This window comes from Sminthopsis crassicaudata, chromosome 4 (assembly GCF_048593235.1).
Source record: "Sminthopsis crassicaudata isolate SCR6 chromosome 4, ASM4859323v1, whole genome shotgun sequence".
NCBI lineage: Eukaryota > Metazoa > Chordata > Mammalia > Dasyuromorphia > Dasyuridae > Sminthopsis > Sminthopsis crassicaudata.
In genome coordinates, this window is record NC_133620.1 from 169,673,709 (window position 1) to 169,687,337 (window position 13,629).

Consider the following 13,629-nt stretch of genomic DNA (forward strand, 5'->3'; position numbering starts at 1 on the left):
GACCTTCACAAAAATTGTACAAGGACAAAATGAACCCTTTACTGATTTTGTGGGATGTTTGCAGACAGCTATCATACGGACTAATGGTGAAAATACAGTAACAGACATTTTGATAAGGCAACTTGCTAAAGAAAATACTAATGAGGTTTGTAGAAGGATTATACTAGGACTACACAAGGATTCTCCTTTAGAGGAGATCATAAGACGCTGTGCCACAGTGGGCACAAATGCCTTTTATAGCCAGGCTATGGTGCAGACTTCCCAAGATCCCAACATGGGAAGACAGGGTCCTTTTTGGCAAGGGACTTCCAGAGAGACTCATCAATGCTTTCAATGTGGTAAAGTATAGCATCTGAAAGCTCAATGTTGGCACAGAGACAGGGTGAGAAATTAGGATGAGAGAACAAGACGCAATACCCCATGTCCAAAATATAACAGAGACTTCCATTGGGCATCAGAATGTAGACTGATTCAGGGAAACGAGATGAGGGGCCCAGCTCTAGGGCCCCAGGCAAAAAACACTTGGGGCATGATGGCAGCTGAAGCTACACCCACAGAGTGTCTAGAAGTTCAGGACCCAGACATGACCAGTCAGCCAAGAAACAGTCTGATGGGAGAAAGGGATTACAATTGGGGAGGATAGAGTTGTATGTATCTGGGACAACTGAGATACCCCCTGGAGAGGTAAAATCTGTTCCTCTCTAGCCTATGGATCCCTTGCCTCCAGGCAATAGGCTTGATCATTTCACCTCCTGAAAGTACTTACAAAACAGTGTCCATCCATACACTGATGTGGGAAACTGGGGAATGTGTAGATAATATCCCAATCACTAATTCAGATAGGCAATGTGTGACTTATCAACCAGGAGAAGTAGTGGCATCAGGTTTATTTATACAGACACTTAATAAGCAACCTGGTGATGGTTGCCCAGATTCTGACTCCAAGCAGCAAAACCCAGGAATATACTAGACAGCAGCTGTGACAGCTGAGCAACCTATGCTCACTATCCATATAAATGGCATACTATTAGAAGGATTGCTAGACACTGGTGCAGATCACACAGTCATTAGAAATGCCAACTGGCCCAGTCACTGGCCAAAGATTAAGGCAGACACCTACATGTCTGGCGTAGAAGGATCAATAGCAGCTGAAGTTAGCGCTATCCCTTTGAGATGGACTTTTGAAGGTAAAACAGGAGTTTTTACTCCTTTTATAGTTGAAAAAATCCCCATCCATCTGTGGGGAAGAGACATTTTACAACAATTAGGGTTAAAAATGAGTACTTCGGTTTTTTAGGCAGGGCTGCTGTTGAAGGCCTGCCAACACTTTCACCTGTTCCTATCCAATGGAAAATTGATGCACCAGTGTGGAGAGAACAGTAGTCTTTAGGTAGCAATAAAATTCAGACCTTATTAGATATAGTACAGGAGCAATTTGACCAAGGACACTTACAACCAACTCTAAGTCCTTGGAATTCCCCAGTATTTGTTGTAAAAAAGAAATCTGGAAAATGGAGGATGTTGGAACATACAATATATTATGGTTCCTCCAAAGAGAAATAGTATGTTTTTTGTTTTGTTTTGTTTTGTTTTGTTTTCCTGAGGCAATTGGGTTAAGTGACTTGCTCAGGGTCACACAGCTAGGACATGTTAAGTGTCTGAGACCAGATTTGAACTCGGGTCCTCCTGACTTCAGGGCTGATGCTCTACCCAGTTTCAGCCCTTTACAGTAAGTGATCTTATTTTTTTTATTTTTAAAAATATATTTTAATTGCCAAAATACATGCAAAAATAATTTTTAATATTTGTCCTTGTAAAACCCTGTGTTCCAAGTTTTTCTCCCTCCTTTCCCCACTAGAAAACAAACTATACAATACATGTTAAACATGTGCAATTCTTCTATACATATTTCCATAATTATTACACTGCACAAGAAAGTTCAGCTCAAAGAGGGAAAATATGAGAAAGAATAAAAAAAAAAAAGCAAACAATAAAAAGTGCAAATACTATGTTGTAATCTACATTCAGTCTTCTTTCTGGATGGAAATGACTATCTCCCTCACAAGTCTATTGGAACTGGTCTGAATCACCTCACTGTTGAAAAGAGACAAGCCCATCAGAATTAATCAAGTGATCTTATTTTTAATGGAAATGTTTAATGATGAAGATGATGATGGTGATAATAGCTAGTATTATATAGCACTTTGCCAAAAATTTTACATATATTGCATCATTTGATCTTCACAACAACCGTGTCAAATTGGTGCTGTTATTGTTTTCATTTTTATATATAAGAAAACTGAGGCTGAAAGAAGATAAGTACATTTCTAGGTTCACAAAGTTTGTAAATTCCAGAGGCAAGATTTAAACTCATAAATTCTAGACTCCATGTCCGAAATTCAATCCACAATCCTATGTCCAGAAAATTTTCTTGTAGTCACCAGTGAAGCGGGTTGTGGTCTATTTAAGAAAATGTGTTTTCTATTGCCCTGTGATCCCTTTCAGAATCTCATCCATTCCTGGGTAAGGCATATCCTCCCCAGATAAGTTATCTTTCCAGGATTCCAGGACCTTTGATTCCATTAGAAATCCTGGTCAAAATGCATCTCTTTGAAGTGCTGTTAATTCCAATAGGAGATCTAGGCTGTTCCAGCCCCCAGTGAACCTGACCTGATTGGATTGTCCCAGCCCCCATTGAGTCTGACTTGCTTGAACTGTCCCAGCCCCTACCCAATCAATGTAACAGCTTCCATTAACTAAAGTCTTTGCTGATGGACCTCATTAGCTCACTCAGCTGCCAAAACTTTCTGTCCACTTAGATTTGCATTCTCAGTGCAAAACTCAATTTTCCCATAGATCTGCCACTATCAAAGTCAGTCTCTTCGTAAACTGATTTCTATCCAACAATAAACTTTCATTTTGCAACTAATAATTCAGGAATGAGTAAATTCTTTCACTCCTAAAACCTGCAGCCAATTTAAAGGGGATTCTTAACAACTCTCTTATAGCCACTAACCTCTAGACTACCAAGAATCTAGACCTCTCAAACAGAATCTATCAGTATGTGATAGATTCTCAGAATCAAAAGTGAAACTAGACTTCATTTAAGCCAATGTCTGTATGATACATGAAGCTCCTCATAAAATGAAAGAAATGGATACATCTTAATCTTTATTTGAATATTTCTTCTGAAAGAGTTTTTTTACTTTTATCTCAAATTGTTTTCAAATCAATATTTTCTGTAAAATTATCTTTCAAAAGTTAAATTAGAAGATTATATATATTGATAAGTTGTTTTCAAATTTTCTTATAAATTCACAGTAGCTATTAAAGTCTATATTTCATTAGCTTACTATAGTTATAAATGGTATAATCCAAAGAAAAAAAAAAAAGAAAAAAAAATTTTTTCTAAAGTTAGACCCTTCCCCCTGCCATGGATCCAAAAAGAAAAACAAAAAAGCTTCCTTGCTTTTCATGTCAGAATACATGCTGACTTCATTCCATTGTAATTCAAACTGAGACACCAGTAGAGGCCTTAACCTTGAGTACATTTTTCTTATCAAGGCTATTTTGTTTTCATATCACCCAAACATCTATTTTCTAACATTTCAACTGTGAAATTTACCTAGTCAGTTGTCAGAATGCAAAGCTAACCTTTGAAGAAGAAACTATTCAAAAATAACTCTTTTCTATTTAATGGCTCTTTGTCCAAGCAAAATGTATATGTGTAGCTCACAATAGGGAGAGTAAGTCATACATTACCCCTTTGGGTCTGAAGAAGCCATCAATACAAGTTTCGCAGTTGATGCCTGTCGTATTTTGAGTACAGTTAATGCATACACCACCTCCAATGTACTTTCCATGGATATTCAAGCTCATATTTCTGCTGGCAACATTTTCATCATAATAGCATTCTTCTGCCTTCCCATGACAATTGCATGCTGCAAAAGAGACAAATGTGTTAGTAAATATCACTGACAGTCTGCAGATACATAAAAATAACATTTTTAGTGAAGAATTAACAGTGTTCTTTTATTCCTCTGACATCTGTGTTGTTCATATGTGCATGTGTGGAAAATAGCATACTTCCTTCTTATGATGAATATCTTTCCTTAGATATTTAAATGAGCAAGGCTCAGCTGTAAACAGCAACTAGATTTACTAAGCACAGTATGTATTTCAACAGCCATTTTATTGAATCTGAAATAATTCAGACATTTCTTATTTTTCTATTTTCATAAGGACCAACATTAGTTACTAAATGAGCATTGCTATTAATATGTTCAAAGTCATTTAATATCCCCCAAATTTTTGTGTACCTACTATATTTGAAGCACTGCAGAAAATATAAAATGTATAAAACATGGTCTTTGACTTTAAAGAGCTGATAGGTGAGTATGGAAGATAATGGATACAATGCACAGCAGGGTGTGATTATCATAGGTTTCTTGTTATTATTCAAAGGATGCTAAATCTAAAATTAATTTACTAGGTTCTAATGTTGCCTCAGGAAGTTGTCAGTTTTGTCACCCCAGGCAAGTCATTTTATTGTACACTTCAGTTCCCTTAACTGTAAAATGGGATTAATAAATGCCATCACTATCTACTACACAAGGTTGTTATGAAGAAAGCACTTTGCAAATCTTTAATATAATCTTTTAGTAAACCTTTTAGCTACTTAGGGCTACTATATGATAAAGTAAGTAGAGTAGTGGACCTGAAGTCAGGAAGAGTTCAAATCTGGCTTCAGTTTCTTCATTTGTAAAATGGGGATAATAATAGCATCTACTTTACAAATATTTATGAGTTTAAAGTAAGATATTCATGAAAAGTTTTGCAAACCTTAAAGTACTATGGAAAACTTAGTTACTATTATTGTTATTGTTGTATGATCTTTTCAGACATATCCAATATTCATGACGCTGTTTGGGATTTTCTTGGCAAGGTAACTGAAGTAGTTTGGCCATTTTTTCCCCTCCAGCTCATTTTACAGATGAACAAACTCAGGCTAACAGGGTCACAAAGCTACAAATGTCAGAGACAGTATTTGCAATATCAATATTATTGTTATTACAAATTATTATTATTTATTATTATAATTCAACGAATATTTGTTATGTAGTTGTTTTTAGTGATTCAGTTGTGTCCAACTCTTTGTGAATCAATGGACCATATCATATCCAATATGTCCATGGGGTTTTCTTGGCAAAGATACTTAGGTGATTTGTCATTTCTTTCTCTGGATTAAGGTAAATAGAGTTAAGTGATTTGTTCAGGGTCATATAGCTATTGAGTTTCTGAGGTTAGATTTGAAATCAGGTGTTCTAGACTTTAGGCTCAGCACTCTATCCAATGAGTCATCTAGGTTTTACACACACACACACACACACACACACACACACACACACACACACACAGAGTTATTATGCAAAACATCATAATAGATATTGCATTTGCTAAGAAAAATTGATATCAATTCCCTGAAAGCAAGTTTTAACCTAATTAGGCATGTAAACAATTAATGAAGAAATAAGATAATATGATAAACTTGGATATATGTTAATGGGGACAAGTTAGAATCATTCCCAATAAGATCAGGGGTAAAACAAGATTGCTACTATCATCATTAGCACTTAATATTGTATTAGAAATGTTACCTTTGGCAATAAGAGAAGAAAAAGAGATTAAAGAAATTAGAATACATAAAAGGAAACCAAATTATCACTCTTTTCAGATGATATAATTGTATACTTAGAGAACTCTAGGGAATTACTAGAAACGATTCACAACTTTAGCATAGTTGCAGGATACAAAATAAATTCATAGAAATTATCAGTATTTGTATATATTACTACCAAAGTACAGAAGCAAGAGATAGAAAGAGAAATTACATTAAAAATAACTGTCAATAAAATAAAATATTTGGGAGTCTATCCACCAAGGGAAAGTTAGGAACTATATGATCACAACTACAAAACACTTTCCACACAAATAAAGTCAGATCTAATCAAATGGAAAAAAATATAAAGTGTTAAAATACATGGGTAAGCCGAACAAATATAATAAAAATGACAACACTACCAAAATTAATCTACTTATTTAGTGTCATACCAATCAAACTCTCAAGAAATTATTTTATGACTCTAAAAAATTATGACAAAGTTTAACTGGAAGAACAAAAGACCAACAATTTCAAGGGAATTAATGAAAAAACTGCAAGTAGGCCTAGCTGTTCCAGACCTAAAACTGTATTACAAAGGAGTGGTCATCAAGACCATTTTGTACTGATTAAAAAATAGTATTGTTGATCAGTGGAATAGATTAAGTTCACAGGACAAAATAGTCAATGACTATAGCAATCTAGTATTTGACAAACCCAAAGACCCCAGCTTTTGGGATAAGGACTCAGTATTTGACAAAAACTGCTGGGAAAATTAGAAATTAGTCTGGCAGAAACTAGACATTGACCCATACCTAACACCATATACCAAGATAAGGTAGAAATGGGTTCATGATTTAGACATAAATTGTGGTATTAGAAGCAATTAGAAGAACATAGGGTAGTTTACCTCTCAGATCTGTGGAGAAAGAAGGAATTTGTGACTAATGAATTGGAAATCATTACTGAACACAAAAAAGATAATTTTGATGATATTAAATTAAAAAGTTTTTATATAAACAAAACTAATGCATAAAAGATTAGAAGTGAAACAATGAACTGGGAAAACATTTTTACATTCAAGGGATCTGATAAAGGCTTCATTTCTAAAATATATAGAGTACTGACTCAAATTTGTAAGAATTCAAACCATTCTCCAATTGAAAAGTGTTCAAACGATATGAACAGACAATTTTCAGATGAAGAAATTGAAACCATTTCTAGTCATGTGAAAAGATATTCTAAATTATTATTGATCAGAGAAATGCAAATTAATGCAATTCTGAGGTACCACTACATACCTTTGAGATTAACTAAGATGGCAGGAAAAGATAATGATGAATGTTGGAAGGTACGTGGGAAAACTGGGACACTAATACATTGTTGGTGGAGTTGTGAAGTGATCCAACCATTCTGGAAAGTAATTTGGAACTATGCTCAAAGGACTATCAAACTGTATATACCTTTTGATCCAGCAGTGTTTCTATTAGGCTTGTATCCCAAAGATATTGTAAAGGAGGGAAAGAAGACCACAGGTGCAAAAATGTTTGTGGCAGCCCTTTTTGTTGTGGCAAGAAACTAGAATCAGTTGTAAAATGACCGAATAAGTTACAGTATATGAATGTTATGGAATATTATTATTCCAATAGAAATGATCAGCAGATATGAAAATATCATTCCCCTTCTCCAAAAAAGTTCACAGATTTCATGTTTCCTATAGGATAAAATAGAAATGCTTTAGGCTGTCATTGAATGACTGGCTTTAGGACCTAGATTAACTATTCTATATTTTAGTCAGTAAATATTACCCAATACCTCCTTGTCTTTCTTTAATTTGTGCATTCACATAGATTAACTAGAAAAGAATCCTTAGAACAACTCTGTCCATTTACATTCTTTTTTACTTTCAAGACAAGGCTCAGGTACCCTCTCCTTTATGAGACTTTACCTATTCTTACCAAATGGAAATGATTACTGTATTCCCTAATTTTTAGCACTTTTTTTCTGAACATTTTTTTCAGATCTGCCCATGCATTATTTTGGAAGATGTGAATGGGATGGTTTAAAAAAAAGAGTCTAAAGCCTGAGGGACTAATGAAAAGGCTTCTGTGTTGATACACTACTTCAGAGCCTTCCAGTTTGGATCTGACCAAACACCAGCCTATGCTTTCAACTACTACCAGCCACCATACATGAAACCCAGCTTTTCATTCAGTTTCTGAATCACAAAAACTACCAATTGTTGGCTAAGTGCCCAACTCCCAACAGCCAAACCAAAATCAATTTCACTTGATCAAGGCAGTGTCATTTTTTTTAAATTTTTCTCTTCACTGATCTTTCCTTAACACTTCTGTGCCATGCTTCCACTCAGGTTCATGGATTCCCATATAAACCTAAAAATGATTTTCTGATGAGGATTACTCCCTCATAATTATTTTAAAATATGGTATTTTTAGTCTTTCAGTGTTGTATTTAAGCAAAGTCTTCTGACATTATTTCATTATATTCCTAAAACATTTGGGAGATACATGAATATATGTACATGTAGAAATGTGCATACATATTTATGTGTATATACATATATACAGATTATATATGCTAAAATTCCAAATTCTCTTCATTTTTACTCATACTGCTTCTATATTCATAAAGAAAATGGGGTCATAAGAGGTTTATGAATCTATTCCCTGTTATTTTCACTGAAGAAACAGTGAACTCTATCTACCACTGTTGCTCTAAGGTTTGCTTTAAAAAACAAAACAAAACAAAATAAAACAAAAAAACAATACAGATATATCATTTCACCTGTAAATGGAGCTTCCAGTAACAGACTTATTTTATCATTGCACAGGGCATCTGTTCTCCCAGTTATAATTTTAAATTTGCCTAAGGCACTGAAAGGTCAAATTACCTACCTCTGGCTACTTAGTCATTATGTCTAATTGAGAACCTGCACCTATGCCAACTTCCTATTTATTGAAATCTATCTCTATCTATTGAAACTGCCTCTATGGTTCTTTGGAATATTTTTATATCTTTTTTCTTACGTAAGATCAGAGGGAAATAGGATTGTCTGAACAGGATAATTTTAATCTTACAGAGGAGATTGAAGAACAAATAATTAAATCTCATGAAGCATATAAATACATGAGAAGAAGCTTATCCCCTAGACTCCCAATGATTAGAGGAATCTCCCCTCTACTAACTTACAACTAAAATAATAAGAATGTAATATTATTGTTATGTGAATTGTCTACTGTGTATGGAGATATAATTTTTACTATGATAATACTGGTTTCAATAAAAGTTCTACTTAAATCTGTCTCATTATGGCAGAAATTCTCAAGTGCTATGCCAGCAGATTACAAATTCTATCAGGTTTTGCCAAACTGGAAAGGCTTCAAGGACAGACCAGATGATAGACTGAATATCTATCATCCATAAAAAGATTGGCTCAGCTAAGTTTGAGGTGGCTCATCACCAGAAGACTAGCCACAAAGTAATGAATAATCTCAGTCATGACAACTCAATGACTGACTGTTTACTACATCAACAGAAGGGTTATGGTCTGCTTCAGTGAAGAGGATATCCATACTGACAAAATCACAGATCCTCAAAGTAATGAAGTATATGTGTTTTTAAAAAGATTTGAAAATGAGACCTAAACACTTCATTTCAAAGACATAGAATGAAACCTTATTCAAATAATTAGGTTACATTATTTGAATTTGCGCTGCAAATTTCCATTAACCTCATGGAATTTTTTACTATATAAGTAAATTTTATGGCAAAGGTTTATTTTTATTATATGCATTTTTAAAATGTTATTTACATTATTTAAATGCTTTAAAGATCAAATTTTACGATTTATAATTTTAAATGATACAAATTAGAATGCATGTGGTTACATTCACTGAATTTATTAGTCACACTACACTTAGTGTCTCAGGTACTAAAAACATAGACTACTAAGAAGCAAGACATTTGTGTTCATTTGAATTAAAACATTTTTAGAAGGCAAAAAAGTATTTTAATGTTCAGTGCTCTGATAAGAGTGTACTATGAACTTATATACTCATTAGCATTAAAAGGCTTATTGATTTTTAGATCAACACAAATGAAAGTAAATGTGAGCAAAATGTTAGGCAAGGAGAATCATGGGAAGTAATGTAGCACAGTGGATTTACAGTCAGAAGACTTGGGTTCAAATCTTGTCACTTATTAATTTGACCTTGGACTGATCACTTTAAGCTCTATCAGGCTCAGTTTCCTCATCTGTAAAATAAAAAGGGTCATAGTAGGAAATTTTGAAGATCCATTCCAGATTTAAAAGGTATAATTTTGTGATATGGTTCAAAATTCACCTCTAGAAAAGGGTGAATTTGCCACCAATGAAGAGAAAAATTAAAGTAATAATTAGGAATTATTTTGCTCAACTATTTGCCAATAGATCTGGTAATCTAAGTGAAATGTATGAATACTTACAAAAATATAGATTGTCAAGATTAACAGAGGAAGAAATAAATTACTCAAGTAGTCCCATTTTAGAAAAAAAAGTTGAGCAAACTACTAATGAACTCCCTAAGAAAAAAATCTCTAGAGCCAGATGGATTTGCAAGCGAAATCTAACAAACATTTAAAGAATGATTAATTCCAATTTGGAAACAATTTTGGAAAAATAGGGAAATGAGTCCTACCAAAATCCTTTTATGACATAGAAATGTTATTGATACCTAAACCAAGTAGGGTTAAAACAGAGAAAAAAATTATAGACCTATTTCCCTAATGGATATTGATGCAAAAATATTAAATAAAGTATTAGCAAAGAAAATACATCAAGTTATCACCAGGATAAAGCACCATGACCAAATGGGATTTATACCAGGAAGCTAAGGCTAGTTCAATATTAGAAAAACTATTAGCATGTTTGATCAATTAATAGTCAAATTAATAGAAATCATAGGACTATATTAACAGATGTACAAAAAGCATTGGACAAAATATAACACCTATTCCTATTAAAAATATTGGAGAACATAGGAATAAAGAGTTTTCCTAAAATTGATCAATAACGTCTATCTAAGAGCATATGAAAGCAAGCATATGAAATGGGAATAAACCAAAAAACATTCCCAGTAAGATCAGGATGAAACAAGGTTGCCCTCTATTATCATTACTACTAATATTGTATTAGAAATGCTACTTTTAGCAATGAGAGAAAAAAAGTGAAAGATTAGATTAGGTAATGAGGAAACAAAATTATCACTGTCTGCAGATAGTATGATGGTATACTTGGAGAATCCTAGAAAATTAACTAAAAAGCTAGTAGAAAAATTAACAACTTTAGCAAAGTCATAGGATACAAAATAAATCCACATAAATCATCAGCATTTCTATATGGTGCCAACAAAGACCAGCAACAAGAGATACAAAAAAAATCCATTTAAAATAACTGTAGATAATATAAAATATTTTATTTATACCTGCCAAGAGAAAGTTAGGAATCCTATGAACACAATTACAAAATAGTGTCCTCACAAATAAAGTCAGATCTAAACAACTGGAAAAATATTAAGTGCTTGTGTGTAGGCTAAGCTAATATAATAAAAATGACACTACTACCTAAATTAATCTATTTATTCAGTGTGATGGCAAACAATTTGCTAAGAAATTACTTTTCAGAGTTAGAAAAACTAATAACAGAATTCATCTAAAAGAACAAAAGATCAAGAATTTCAAGGGAATTAATGAAAAAAATGCAAATAAAGATGATTTAGTTATACCAGAATTAAAGAATTAAAACTATATTATAAAGCAACAGTCATTAAAACATTTAGTACTGGCTATGAAGATTAGGTTCACAAGGTACAATAATCAATGGCTATAATAATCTATTATTCGATAATCCCCTAAATATCAGTTTCTGGGATAAGAATTCACTATTTCACAAACAATTTTTGTGGAAAAATGGAAAATAATATGTCAGAAACTCAGTATAGACCTACCTCTCATAGCCTACACCAAGATAAGTTTGAAATGGCATCATGATTTAGACATAAAAGGTGACACTACAAACAAATTAAGATAAGTGATAGTCTATTTTTCAGATCTGTGGAGAAGGAAAGAATTTATGGCAAAGAAGAAATACAGAACATTATGAAATGCAAAATGGATAATTTTTATTATATTAAATTTAAAAATTATATTAATAAAACTAATGTAACCAAAATTAGAAGGGAACTAGAAAACTGGGGGAAAATTTTTACATCCATGGACATTCATTTCTAAAATATGTAGAGAATTAACTCAAACTTATAAAAACACAAGCCATTCTGCAATTGATAAATGGTCAAAAGATACAAACAATTTTTCATATGAGGAAATTAAAGCCATTTCTAGTCATATGGGAAAATGCTCTAATTTATGATTGATTGGAAAAATGAAAATTAAGACAACTCTAAAGCATCATTTCACACCTCTCTGATTGGCTAAGATGACAGGAAAAGATAATGATACATGTTGGAAGGGATGTGGGAAAACTGGGACACTAATACTTTGTTGGTGGTGTTGAGAACTGAGCCAAACCTTGAGGAGAGCAATGTTGAACTATGCTCAAAGGACTATCAATCACACTATGCATACTATTTGATCTAGCAGTGTCTCTACTGGTCTGTCTCCAAAGGGAAAAAGATCCACATATTCAAAGATGTTTGTAAGCACCCTTTTTGTAATGACAAGGAACTGAAAACCCATCAATTGGGGAATTGCTGAATAAGTTATGATATATGAATGCTACAAAATATTGTTCTACAAGAAACAATCACCAGGATGATTTCAGAAATGCCTGTAGAGACTTGAACAAACTGATGCTAAGTGAAGTAAGTAGAAGCAAGAGAACATTATATACAGCAACAAGAAGATTATGTGGTGATCAATTGTGATGGGTTTAGCTGTTTTCCAACATGATGTAATTCAGGCTTATTCTAATAAATGTGTGATAGAGAGCCATCATCAAGAAAGAGGACTATGGGATCTGAATGTTGATCACAACAGTATTTTCACCTTTTTTGTTGTTGTTTCTTGCTTTTTCTCTCTCATTTTTTTCCTTTTTGATCTGATTTTGTTTTTTGCGCAGCATAAAAAACATGAAAATATGTTTAGAAGAAATGTACATGTTTAATCTATATTGTATTACTTCTTGTCTAGAGGAGAGGGTTTGGGAAAGGAGGAAGAAAAATTTGGAACACAAGATTTTGCAAGGATGAATGTTGAAAACTATCTTTGCATGTGTTTTGAAAATAAAAAGCTATTATTAATTTTTTTTAAATTTGCTTCTGAACTTACGAATTGGGTGATCATAGATATAATTTTTCCAAGTCATGATTTCCTTACCTTAAATGCAGACTCTCATCAAGTAGTTGGTCTCAGATACTATAAAGACTCAAATGAAAGCACATATATAAAGTATTATGTACTCTTCAAAATATTATGTCAACATGGAGTTATAATTAGTTATTCATTGAGATGAGGTTTTAATTACATACACATAACAACATGCTGCTAAGGAGTGAATTGGTGGAGTTAGAAATTAAGAAGACTCCTCTTCATGAGCTCAAAAACTTAATAGCTGTGTGACCCTGGGCAAGTCACTTAACTCTGAGTCAGTTTCTTCATACATAAAATGTTCAAGAAAAGGAAATGCAAACCACTCCAGTATTTTATCCAAGATAACTCTAAATGTAGTCATGAAGCATCAGATATGACTAAAGCAACACAATAATGGATATGAAAATAAATATTCAATCAGATGGGAAGCTCCAAGGATGAGAAATATTAGCTTTCTTTGAGGTAGCTGTGTGTATCTTTCTGAGTTCAAATCTTGCCATAGATACTTATTAGCTGGGGGACATTGGGCAGTTTAACCCTGTTTGCCTCAATTTCCTCATCTGTAAAATAAGCTGGAGAAGTAA

At 33.2% G+C, this 13,629-nt stretch overlaps 1 protein-coding gene across 1 annotated transcript in view; it reads right to left on the minus strand.

Moving 5' to 3' along the window:
• LAMA2 (laminin subunit alpha 2) overlaps window positions 1-13,629 on the minus strand; it is a 784,999-nt gene that overhangs the window by 426,345 nt on the left and 345,025 nt on the right. Inside the window, exon 8 of the mRNA XM_074309868.1 lies at window positions 3,763-3,941. Within this exon, the coding sequence (XP_074165969.1) occupies window positions 3,763-3,941 (179 nt within the window). The remainder of the gene's footprint in view (window positions 1-3,762; window positions 3,942-13,629) is intronic.